Source organism: Coturnix japonica, chromosome 3 (genome assembly GCF_001577835.2).
Source record: "Coturnix japonica isolate 7356 chromosome 3, Coturnix japonica 2.1, whole genome shotgun sequence".
Taxonomy (NCBI): Eukaryota; Metazoa; Chordata; class Aves; order Galliformes; family Phasianidae; genus Coturnix; species Coturnix japonica.
Window position 1 is genome coordinate 3566106 of NC_029518.1, and position 13476 is coordinate 3579581.

Genomic DNA, 13476 nt, shown 5'->3' on the forward strand with positions numbered 1-13476 from the left:
TAGGCTCTGATCTGTTTCACCTCTCAGAGCCACCTTCCAAACACTGCGTTTCTCCTGAGCTGCCAAAGGCCTCACAGACGCCATGGCCAGCAGGAGCCTAAGTCAGCCATGACCAGAGGCCCTTCAGCAACTGAGCCAAATGCTGGAGAAACACAAGGCTAGAGCCCCCTGCTCTCCTTGCACCCACTGCAAATGGGTCAGCAGCCCCAGAAACCATGACAGTGGCAAACAGGTAGCCCAGTAACAGAGACCAAAGTTGCATCCCTTCTGCAACCAAAGAAGATGGTGATGGGAAAGACTGCTTCATAGCCCAGAGAGTGCCAAGGGTGCTCCGCTGATGGGAACTGCAGCAGGGTCAGGCCAGCCTGAGTGGCACTGGTTGGCACTTTTCCTGCATTGCCATTGCTGGTGTTACCTAGGTTAAAGAAGGGGAGAAAAAACAAAGAAAGAAAGGGAAAAAAAACTAAAGAGAAAAAGCAAGAAAGGTCTCCACACCTTGCAGTAATGCAGTGCTGACACCACAGCAAAGACAAGCTCTACAGAAGCAGTCCTTGGTCTCCAAGAGTTGTCTGCAACACAGCTCCCAGCAGCTATGCCAGGAGCAAGGCTTTCCCAGGGAAAAGGCTTCCTGAGACGGAAGAGAGGAGGTGGAGCTAATCCCCTTCACCATCTGTGAGCTTCCCTGGCCAAGAATGCACTGACTCTTCCTTCCCTGCACTGCTCTTTATTGAGATGGTAGGTGGTCATCACTACAACCAGTAATGTGGTGCATTTGTTGTTTGCTGTTTGTTATGGAGAGGCTTTCCATCAATGGTTGGGTCTTTCATCAAGTGACACGCACCAGTGCAGTTATTCTTCCTGAAGATGTTACTCCTGAGAACAGAGTTGTGGCAAAGGAAAGCCCTGTACTACCAGACAGGTGACAGGCTTTGACCTTTTCTTGCCCACTGAGGCAAAAACCAGGCTCCTGCTTATTGCCACATCCTGAAACCAAGCCAGAACAGACAGCAAAGCACCACCCAAACTTTGAGGTAAAGAAGCTTTTTGGGAAAGAACAACTTTTTAAGTATCATTGGTTCCTTAAGGAGTAGCTGGAATTGCTCAGGAGTGGAAAATCTCCTAACAAATGATTGTAATAAGACCAGAAAGAACCCACAAGTGAAGTGTGGACAGAAAACCACGCAGGTCTCTTCTACTCACAACAAGAGGCAGAAAACCCAACAAAGGCTGAACTGGAGCCACCAGCTGCATCCAGTGAGCAGCTGCATCCCTCATACAGCACCTGCTCTGGGAACACAGGGACTTCTTTTCCTCTTTCTTTGACAGCTTTCCCTACTCACAGCTCAAGATGGGGAGTTCTGGAACGATGCTGTCTCCCTGCCAAGAAGGAGTGCTGCATTTCCCTTCACGCAATAATCGCAGTTATGGAGCCAAGACAAGATAATGGCACCTTTATGGTGCTAAGTCAGGCACACCTGGTAGCACCAGGCAGGGTCAGAGCCTTGTTTCTATCTAAAGTGCCTTTCAGAGCAGCTGCTTCCTGACAGCATTACCCCATTCCAGCAGAGCTATCACTGAAATGGGAGAGAACACAGTTCCCTTTTCCACCAGACCCCAGTTGCCTCCTTGGGAAGCTGCAGGTCCTCCACAAATTGCATGCATCATCTGCTTCCATCCAAGAGATGGCAACACTTGCTGGGCAGCCTTCAAACAGCTATTTGCAAGTGTGACTCATCTGTTACCTAGGAGAGGAGCAGGAGGAATGGATCCATCTGAGACCATTCTGTAGGCAGGTCGCATAGAAGCTGCCTACAGCTTCCATCTGCCTTCCAGGAAGGCTTGGCAGTTGCAGCCCTGGCAAAGCAGCTGCTCAGGCCTGCGGAGGCAGCCCTGAAGCACAGCCCTCCTAGACATGCAGGTCTCCAGGCAGCTAGCCCACTAACAGCCCCAGCCCTGCACTGCTGGCATCCACTGCCCAGCCTTGGTTTCTCCCTCCTTCCCAGCTCATTCCCTTGCCAGTGCTCGCATTGAAGGGGCACAGCCAGCGCTTTCAGTCTTCTTGCATGGCACCATCCATCGAGCCAGCCAAGCAGGATGCTGACAAACTACATGTAGACTGCAGCACCCTCCTGATTTCTTCCTTTCAGGCCCCTTATTTCAGACATTTAGCTTTCAGATCCTTCTGGGCAAGTGAACCAGGCCGGCCATGAAGGCAAATGCCAGCTCCCGGAGCTCCAGTAATGCAGCAGCTCCCAGCACTAATCCAGGATTTAGGTCCTAATGTGTGCAGCACAAAGAGCTCTGTGGGAGTGCAAAGCTGCTGAGCTCCCGCCCCGCGGTGCGTTCAATGGGATCAGTGGCTTCTCAGCCTGCTGACAAGAACGAAGGAAGGACACCAGCACCCCAGCTGGGTTAGGGGAGCTGCGGAGAGGGCAGCACACTTAGGAGGCACCTTCTGTGCTGTCCCTTGGCAAAGCATATGCCTGCACTCCCAAAAACCTCTCTCCACCAGCAGCAGCAGAGAGAGCAGGACTGTACATATGAGATGGTAGCAAACTCAATCTCCCCTTCCCTCTGCCTGCTTCAGAGTAGAGGCATGGTAAAAAGGAATGGGCAGCTGAGGCAGCAGTAAGATTGCACTGGGTGCATATGGCAGCAGAAGGCATGAACAGAGCTGCCCCATCCATCACACAGCCTTCCTCCCCTCCTCAGGATGGGAATCCAGACATAGAGTGCTGCCAGAAAGCACCCACACCTAAGGTTAGACTAAGGGGTTGGAAATAGTGGGGCAAGGACACTGACCTTCCAGCAGCAGCCTGAGAGCACAGCCTCGGCTAAGGAGGATGCTCTCATTCCCAGTGCCTACCTACATTCATCCTTGATGCCCACTGACACCGGGCAGCTTGCTCCTACTCCTGCAGCATCATTGCTACCTACCTGGGAGCCCAAATCTCCCCAGTGCTGCTAAATGAGACAGGAACGAGGGATCAGCACAGAGGGAGGGACGTGCAGACCAGCACTTCACCGAGGGCACGAGGACAGGCTCACTGCCATCAGGCAGCAGCGGGGAGAGGAGCCTACCTGAATCTTCACGGCGATAAGCACAGAGCTCAGCTCTTTGTCCAGCTCTTTCAGCACCGTGAGTTTCTTCAGACGCAGACTGCAGAGCCTGTAAGACAGAGAGAATGGGACGCATTCAGGCACCACCATCCCTGGGGCCATGCCACATGGTACCCGGTGCTCGGAAGGCAGCCTGGATGCTTGGCCCAGCCGCACACACGGGCTTGGCCAAGGGACACTGGCATTCAGGAGCCACCAAAACAGCCCATTGGGGGAAAAAGGAAAGAAGGAAAATTAACGGAGCTAAAGCAGGCTTAAGGGATTAGCATGCGACAGGAAGTCCAACAGCAGGCCATGTGGTGATGAGATCCCTTCCCAAGCAGGACTGTTGCCAGCTCTGCTTAAATCTACCTTGGCCACGAGTGCTGTTTATTTATAAACCAAAGTACTTAAATCCACTCTTATCCTGGACTTAGTTATGGCGGGTGTTCCCGTGCAGACATCACAACTCAGCTCTTCCTTGCACGGTGTCACCCAGAGCCGAATGGCTCCATGAAGACACATCCTGGTAAAAAAAAACCCACTGAGGAAACTGAGCTCAGCAGTCAAAGGATCAGCTGGTGTCCACGAGACAGCCAGCATCGAGCTGAGTGCTGGCAGAACGATGGGAACAGCAGCTATCAGCTGTACCAGGGAAAAGCTTGCAGAGGGGCTAAGCATGGCTAGCACCGCTCCCCAGCCAGCACCAACTTTGGAGCCTACATGTACTTCTTTACAACAACTGAGTACACCCTTATTTAACACGGTGCTCCTCAGCAGCATGGCTATCCCTGATGACCCTCTTTTCTCTGTTACTTAATCAGTCTGTGCATCTCCCAGATCTGTGTCACTGCTTTGGGTTTAATGCCAGTTCTGGCCAGCAGTGGGTCCTCCACTAATCCCTGCAGATCCCTATAGGACGGGACTGATCCACAATGACCACGACAGGTGAAATTTCTCAGAGTATCTAAACAATGTAGGCACCAAACTCATACTTTGAACCTCTCCCCTCCCCAAAGCATCCTTCCAGGTATATATTTTCCCTCCGCAGATGCAGGTTGCAGCTAGTGAACCATTTCCTTCCTCTCCACTAAAATGAGCTGCAATTTTGGCTCTGAAGTCTGATGAAGCATTTTTAACACTGTCACCAACTTACCTTGCAAATGCACTTTGAAAAGCAAAGATCCTGTGAATAAAGGGCTAACCTGATATACTGTTAAAACTGCAAGAGTAGTTGAGCACGAACACTGGGAACCATATGGGGTCATTAGTTAGGGGTGGAGTTTGGGGCATGGAATATTGCAATGAATTTCTAGAATTAATTGTAATAACCACTCCTTGTACCATGAATATGCATGCATTTCCTCCATGAATAGGGATAGCCTGCTTTCATTGTGCAGGTTAGGAAGGAGTTATCCCCCTGCACACGGCCGACTGAATAAAACCTACCTGCTCTACAACTACATCATGGTTATAGAGCTGCCCAAAACTTACCCATGGGCTGGAAAAGGTGCCTGGCAGAGGCAGACCTGAGTGTGCTGGTGTCCTGCACTGCTTCGTGCTTGGCTCACTGACCTCTGGTGAGTTACAGCTCTGTGCAGTAAGTATTATTTTCCTGAACACTGTGACTGACTTTGAGAGGCAGCCACTAGGCTGCCTGGGCTTTGCCTGAAGCTCCTATGCCACCTATGAATGCTGGAGCACACCCACCCTTCTCAGCAGTGCTCCTCCATGCATCCTTGTCAATACTAATGCTATGAGATGCACAGCTGCAGGCTAAGCCTTCAACAGCAGCTGTTTAGCAGCTCTTTGATGTTTTTCCTGCCTCTGACAGCTCCAGTTTGTTTTTCAAGGTGATACCCACCTCTGAGACAGGGCTCCTGGAGGGATGCCAGGTGTTCAGCAAGGCTCACAAAGGACTGGGCTGTGTATTCCTGCTCCTTTCTGTGTTTTCTTCCTGCAAACCGTACCCCTGGAGGGCAAGAGGCAGTGAGCCAAGAGCAGGCACTGCAGGCACTAGAGATGCCCTGGAGCTCTCCCTGCAGAACCCAGGTCCAGATGCTTGTAGAAACAGCTTGATTTGCTCTGCCCGGAGGCCTGTCCAGCTCACCTTTAATGGAGAAGAGCACAGAAATATGCTGTGCCCAGCACAATGCTGCTCAGGACACTCTCCCAGCCTTGTGAAGTCAAGGTGCTGCACTCTGTTGCAATGAGATGCTGCTAGTGCACAGATAGGAGAGACCTACTCCAGTTTCATAACCCCACAAGGGAGGAAGGCAAAGGCACACCAGGAATGGGAGAGAATGACAGTGCCAGAAGGGTGCATGCCATCAAAGCACAAGGCAATATCCTCTGCTAGGACAAATGGGAGAGCAAAGGGAAGAAAACAGTATCTTACACAGCAGTTACATCCATCTTTCCTTGTCTCCATAACTGTCGTGGCCCTGGAGCACGTTTCTCTGTCCTCACAGGAGGGAAAGCCCACCCCAGTAGCCCCAAGTTCTCTCATCTGCCTGGGCAGCCCACCTGTAATGGTATTAAATGTCACTGTCTCACAGCATACAGACGTTCACAAGGCATGCGCCGCTCCAATCAGCCCTTGGAAGAGTGCCTAAAACTCCTTAATCTCTCATCAGCTCTGGGCTGGTCAGTGGTTTGCCCTTGAGCACATTGCATCCAGCTGCTCCACTCAGAGCACTCCAAAGCTGCATGGGCTGCCACCCAGAGGCTCAGAGCTGTGTGCTACCTGTGTGTGTGGAGCAGCCAGGTGCAAAGGAGGATGCAGCACAGCCAAGCGATGCATCTGCTGATGTTGCCTGGAAGGCACGTGCTTCTCAGTACCTAACACGATATGCAAAAATCATTCTCTTCCTCGGGGCTAAGTGGAAAGATGAAAGTACTACTGGGAACTGCATGTTTCCCAACAAAGTTCTTTTCCTGCTAACATTGAATCTGATTGAAGTCAGACGCAAAGCTGGCAGCTCACAATGCTATTTTACAGTCTGGTCACGCTGCTCTGTGCAGCAGGAAAAGTCAGCAGCAGAGAAATGCCCTAACAAATCATCATGGAGTAGTACTACTGTCCCTGATAACTGCACCAGCTGGAGTGCTGCTGTCGTAACAAAGCTGCTGTGCTGCCTTCCCAGATGTACTCAGCCTTTGTTCAAGGTTTCCCCCACTGGTTCTGCTTCAAATCTTTTCTTTTTGGCCAGTCTGAGGCTAAGACAGTACCAGCCAACTGAAGCAGAAGGGACAAGAGTGTGACTTGTTTTGGTTCATTGATCAAACTGTGAATGGAACATATAAAAGAAATAAAAGCTAGTACAAGGCCAAAGTAATACTGGAGAGTTTTGATGTCAGAAGAGGCACCTCTGGATCTGCCTATCTAGCATGGAGGAAATGGTAACGAAGGGCTGGCAACAATTAAGACTGCACATGAGTGTGAACTAGCTGGCAATAGTGCCACCCAGTTCTTACCCACCGCAACCCCGGCCATGCTGTCTGGAAGAACCATCTCAGTGTCACTGGAGGGAATGGGAGCAGTTTGATCTCGTTCATAGAAGCAAATACCACCAATGTCCTCTGGTGTCACCGACACTTCTAAAAAGTTTGCTATGCACTGAAATTGCCCTGGTAAATCTGAGTACAGCTTCACAAGAGTAATCCTGAACGCTCTGCAGGTAGCCTTGTCTGGCCACAGGGATTTTGTGAGCCTTATCTGAAACGTTTGTTTCCTTTGCTTTGCCCCACGTAGCCCAAGTACCCAGGTTCAGTGCCAAAAGAGCTTCTAGACAGCATCCAACTCTGTAATCAGAAGAGATGAAGGATGCCAGCATGGACAGGATGGGGACACACACCACAATCAAAGGAAGGAAGAAGGTCACATCAGAAGAAGCAAGAGCATCCTGCGTGAGCAGGACCATCATGGGCAAGAGTTGCTGCTTCTGGGAAAGCCACGGAGGAACAGAAGTCAGGCAGCAAGTCCTGGAAGTACAGCACCTGAGCCTGGCAATCACTTACAGTTCACAGGGCACACTGCTCCGGGCCAGGGTTTCACAGTGGAGCTGGGTTGGCCATCCAATTAACTGGTTTTCCCACAGAAAACATGTTTGGTTGAATGTTCTTATAATCCACAATACCCAAAGTAGCCTCGGTGAGCTAATTTAAAAGACTGACTTTGGAGATTTAGACTCAATTCTCATTCTTGTACAAAAGCAGATTAATTTTGTGCTGCTTCTCCATCTAGTAAACACAAGATGAGTCACCCTTCCACTTTTAAAAAAGCAACCTAAAAATGAATACACTGCGTAACCCCATGATTTTGTAAGAGTCCTGGAGGAAAGGCTCCTAGGAGTTCACAGCTGAGTGGGTACATTTCACCTTGTTGATCGCTCTGAGCCCATGCTGCTCAGCAGACACACTACAGGTAGTAGAGGGCTGCCCAGAAAATGACTAATGACTATAGCCTGCCTCTGTGAGAAGGTACACAAAGCTTTTCCATATAGTTGAGTTGCTCCAGAATGCAAGAGCAGATGCAAGCTTGCAGCAGAGCCCCAGAGTGTCTGTTGACAGCAGCAGTATCACAGCATGACTGTTAGCAGCTGATACTTCATCTCTGGCCCATCCTGGAAGAAGGAAGCTTATGTTGTCTAACAGCCTTGTAAATTTCCCACCACCAAAAAGGGACAAACGATCCAACTCTCATCCAGGATTCTGAGGACTCCTATGATCAGCACTCACACAGAATCATATCAAAGAATCATGGAGTGGCTTGAGTTGGGAGGAACCTCAAAGATCCAACTCCCTAGCCATGAGCAGGGTTCCTGACCACTAACTACATTAGGCATGTTGTCCAGGGTCCCATCCAGCCTGGCCTTGAACATCTCTGTCAAGAAGGCCTGATGTCCACTGCATCTGCAATGGCCAAAGTCATGGGTGAGCGCATGCTGCCAAAAGCACTGACATGAAGATATGTTGCATCTCAGGAGTTCTTTTTTCCACAAGTCCTGATGAGTTTTCTGAAGCAAGCCTGCTTCCCTGGGACTTGCCTTTATGACAGGAGCTGTTGAAGCACTACCATCATGAAATGCTTTCTGCTGAGCGCAGCACTTAAAGGTGCCTCTTGATTTAGATTTGGATTTTGGTCCAAAAGCATCAGCAGAGCAGGAGACTGAAGCTGCACATATTACTCCCACAACGAAAGACTAGTAACAGGGCCTCTGTGGAAAGAGGAAGAAAAGGGCTGTAGCTACTTCAATGCTGATAGTCCAAGTGATGCAACGACAGCTCAACGACTACAGCAGAAGAGGTGCTGCTGCTTCTGAGGTTTCTTCTCCAACCACCCTCACGTTTGTATTTCTCAGTTACAAGCACAGTTATTTGTAAAACAAACAAACAAACAAGCACCCAAAGCATTTTGTTGGCAAATAAAAGCTCTGCCTGAAGAGCTCTCAGCTAAGAGGAAACAGAGACATTTGGAGTAGGATCAAAAACACTCCTGATAGGAGAATGTGGGGTGCAAGCAAGAGCTATGCAAACCAGCCAGGTGGCCAGAAGTCGGACAGCAATGCTCAGCTCCCATTAAGCTTCATCTGAACCAATGCTATCACTATGGTGAACCATCTCTCTTTTCCACTGCTGCGCTGGAAGGCAAGTGACAGAAATCCTTCCATCACCACCATCCCCTCCAGCTAAAAAGCAACCGGCCAAAATGCAGCTGTTTGCACTCATCTCTTATTGTTGCTACTGCAAGAGATTCATCTCATCCTCACTGCACAACTTAGCAAAGCTGCTGCTGGTTCAGCACAGACCCCCAGAGCTCCCTGCCTTGCTGCATGTTTAAAGGCTGCAGAGAGGAAGAGTGCAATGCCCAGGGTCATGAGAATCCAGATCCAAGGGTCCCACTAAGGACTCAAGCTCAGGTGCCACCTTAACAGGAACTTTTTGCATAGAATCATAGAGTCTTTAAGGTTAGAAGAGACCTGTGAGGTACAACCACCAACCCATCCCTACTAACCACATCCCTCAGTGCCACATCCCCACGGCTCTGGAACACCCCCAGGGATGGTGATCCCACCAGCTCCCCATGCAGCCTGTGCCAGCACTTCACTGCTCTGAGAACTTTTTTTTTTTCTAATATCCATATCTACAGATGCCTTCACGATTTACATTAAAGCCACAAACCTCTTCAATAGAAAGAGACGGAAGTGAACCGTGCTGGGCTGCTATCGCCTCCATCAAATCCCCTTTTCTCCCTCCAGACATTCCTGATGGGCACATTTCCCTGACCTACTTTTCCAGCAAAGTTTCAGCTACTTCCCCTGAATCGCAATGAGCTCCATGTGCCAGCAAGCAGCTCTGGGAGAGCAGGCAGTACTTCCCTGCAGCAGCACTACATGGGGAGAGCCAGGAGCCCCCTGAGCACCAGCACAAGCCCACCCCAGGGTCTGCTGAGCCCAGGTGTAGAATAAAATGCTTCTTACTGCATAATGGCATGAATGCAAAGAAAACACGGAGCTCATCAAAACTCGTGGCTGGGTCAGCGTGACACAAACAGCTTGGCCTCAGCTGCCACGGTACCTTGCACAGCACCCGTCAAACTGTGCTCCTTAAGACACGCATGATGTTCTCCCCCAGGACTCCGTACAGATGTTCCAGTTTCTAAGGAAAGACGTCCCATATCACCCTTCACTTCAGAAACTGCCCGAAGGAACACTTCAACTTGAAACGTGTGTGCTGATCTCTGGAAACTTTCAATGGCTTCAAACTGTTATTTCGCCTAACAGGGACACAGGGTGAGATTCTTAATGCTGCCAAGGCAGAAAGAAAAAGGAAGGTTGAGCCTGAACAGCTCAACTTGCATTCCTGCAAAGCCACATCTGAGTCTCCAGCACAGTGTCACAAATGCTGTCTGAAAACTCAGACAGCTACAGCGGAGAGTGAGAGCACATATATGTGAGTGTGTGTGGAAATGGGCCCCTGACAGACACCCCGGTACCGGGTCAGAGTTCTGCAGTGCTATACCAGCCTTCTCCAAGGAGGGTTTCTATGTAGGATTACAGCAAACAGGCACCTGAGTACACACACCCTTCCAGATCTCCACTGCTGAGCTTTCACCATGACAACCGATTATGTATTCCTGCCATTTATTTAAACCATTATTTACCCACGTGAAGACTTTCCCCTTTGTTCTGCAGCAGCCCGGCTTTGTGAGAAGCTCCCAAGAAACCTCATTGAAGGCATTTTGGAAGTCCAAACAGCTTATCAACTACAGCTCACAGACCTACAGCCATCTCCTAGTCCTTAGGCCCACCCGAGCTCAAGCAGTGACTGTGTAGATATTGAGGAGGTGTCACAGAGCTGGAGTCCCACTTGGGCTTTTTTCTCCTCCCCCCTTCATTCTGTTAAAGACTCCCCAGTCACAGAGTCACTGATGTTAAATTAAGTGAAGCTACTCTGTGTCAAACATCCAATTTCTCAAGCCTTAAGAGAGAGCAAGTGGAGCTTGGCAGCCCCCAAAATGTGTCAGACACGCTACTGAACCCATACAGCTCCCAGAGACGTGGGAGGAAGTAGCGTGAACACACAGAGAGCTTCCCCAGAACACACAGCCACACCAGACACCCTCGCCTGCCTTCCAGGAGGCTCCAGGAGCTCCCGCAGGCACACTGACTGCTGACATGCAATGGGGCTCACACCACACAGCACCACGGGGCCGCAGAAGGATGAAGCCACGGTGCTGGCGCTGCAGCGTTCGGTGCCTTCTGTCACATCCTGTCACCCAGCAGGAGATGCCCCTCTGAGAACTTCCTCCAGAAGGCTGCTCAGCTCCTGGGGCCATGGCTCCCCTCAAGCTCCCAGCCTGCAGCAAGGCTGCTCCACCACCATAGCATTGGTACGAGGTGACAGCCAGGAGCTAGGAAGGCTGGCCCCAGGCTGCCTGAATTAAACACAGCAGTCCAAACATACAATTAAAGTACATCTCTTCATGCCGATGACTGCAATACTTGTGGTCAGTAAAAAAAGCAAGCAACATGTTACTGCGAGATATTGCCCAACCACTTCTTTACTGTGTGAGCATTCACAGCTCCTACCACAGTGCAGCCTGTCACGGACCCCTGTGTACACGCACCATGTGCACAGCCAACAAACGGGATCTTGGAGAAAAGGCAGGAAACAAGCAAACAAGCAAACAAACCGCTCTCAAAAACACAAAGCACTGCTCTTAAACTGAGCTGCTTGCTTAAACTGGGACACCGCACCCACAGCAGAAGCACACTCCATAGGCCCAGCCTAGGTACTGTTGGACGGTGGGATGTCTGGAGCCCATCAGAGCAGTTATTTTTAAGGCTCAGATCTTTAACTTAAGCTTTTCATTAGGCCACATGGATACCCCGGGCAGAGTTCAGCCTCTCACTGGATCCCATGACCAGCACGGAAATAGCTCAGTCACCCTGGTGCTGACACTTCTGACCCCACCTCCACACGTGCAGCCAACCAAGACATCAGAAGCAGGTTTCTTGCAGATGGTTTTGACCGAGTACAGCTGGCAATGGAATTTCTTTTAATCCTTACCAGGCAAGCAAAGAAGCCAAAAGTACTTCCCTTTTTGGGAGCTGAGCCAGAGACAGACATGGTGCACCTCCCAAGGAGACAGCCCCTCCTGTACACTGCCACACAATCCCATTTATATGGGGGCACAGGAGGGAATCTTGGTCAGTGGTGTTGGACTGCAGGAAGCCAATGCCTTATGCACCTCCTGGACTCCACTCCAACCCCAGCATTCAGTGGAGAGAGGAGGCAGCGTATCCGTGTGTGCTCAGTTCCAGCAGTAGGACCCAAGGACAGCAGGCAGCAATGGAGAACAGGCTGCTAACAGTCACCCCATGCATGGTGTCAGTTTGTACGAGACTATTTTAGAAGGAGTTGAGAAAGTTATTACCATTATTTCTACCTTTGCCTGCTCAATCTTGTTGTCCTAGTTACCAGAGCCCTGGTGTCTAAGGCAACCAGCCCTGGCAAGCCAGCAGGAAAACACAATGAGATGTAACACAAATATTTGAGAGCACTTTCTGAAATAGCAGAAGTAGGAACAAGTAACAGCAATTCTGTACCCCAGCTCCACTCCGACCCCTACTTTAGTCAGACTCCCCATCACCCCCATGGAAGGCAGGGAACGGACATGATGCACTGCAAACCCAAATCTAAAACCCGAGAGCTCACACAGTGCCTCTGCTGGAAAGCACCAGGTCCTACATCACCTCTAAAACTCCTGCCTCCGAGGGCTCAGCTCAAGGCCCTGATTGAAGTTCTCCACTTAAACAAACTTCAGAGGGATGGGCTGCCTTGCAGCGAGTGCTGCGTTAAGAGCTGCGCTTCTGCTTAAGTTACCAATGTTTTTGGTTTTGTTTTCCACCTAAATGAAAACAGCACATTACTCACAGAAAGCTTGATGTCAGCTGTGGCTTAGCTCTGACCTAAATGCACTGATCCTGGGAGATGACAGAGCCCTTTTGCTGTGGCAGGGGGGAGCAACAGGGAGGCAGCTGGGGGAAGGCCCTGCAGCCCCCAGGGATGACAGGCTTCCTGCCCTTCAGCGGCTGCTCCACCCGATCGGCCCCATCGCACACAGCAGGATGAATAGCCAGGCTAATTGAGAAGCTGGGAACCAGGCTGGGGCTTGGGGGAAATCGATGTGGGTTGCCACAGCAACTCTGTGAACCCACGGCACCAGAGACCACCACGCTCAGAAAATGCAGAAAGAAGAGCCCTTCCGGCAGCTGGATGGCAGCCAGTTCCCCTGCTTATGGGATTGAGAGCCTAGGAAAGCCCAACCAAGCTCAGTCATATGAACGAGGCCTCTCCAAGGGACACCAGAGCAGCTGGGATGTCAGCACCCAGCAAAGGCAGACCTCAAACAGCCATCAGGATGCATTCTGCCCACAGGTTTTCCCATCTGAGGGCTGCACACACCCCTTCCAGAGCAGCGTGCACGCTGTGTGCAGCACAGACAGCTTGTTCTCTGCTATAAGCAGCCAGGCCTGCCTAGCACAATAGACAATAAAAACATAACACGAGACTCAGTGGAGTGAGTAATGCTCAGAACCACTTTACGAGGGCTGACAGCAATTCAGGGCACAGCAGTCTTCCAGCACTTTCCAAAACCCCTGATATCAAACTGGGTATTTTCCCTTCCTTTTTGTTTACACCAGCTCTCAGAGCCTGAACTTAAGCACCTGATGTTAAACACCTGGCTTAAGCCTCAGCCATACAACACTCCAATCCCCTTGGCTTATAGTATTAGCAGGAGTTAGCAGGCTTACTGCAATGGCTCCTGTCAGTCCCTGCGATCGTTCCTAATTGCCCGTAGAAAGCACA

At 50.5% G+C, this 13476-nt stretch overlaps 1 protein-coding gene across 1 annotated transcript in view; it reads right to left on the reverse strand.

Annotated features, from left to right (window-relative positions):
- LOC107310720 (phosphofurin acidic cluster sorting protein 2-like) overlaps nt 1–13476 on the reverse strand; it is a 35280-nt gene that overhangs the window by 10520 nt on the left and 11284 nt on the right. The window contains exon 3 of the mRNA XM_015856604.1: nt 3082–3169. Within this exon, the coding sequence (XP_015712090.1) occupies nt 3082–3169 (88 nt within the window). The remainder of the gene's footprint in view (nt 1–3081; nt 3170–13476) is intronic.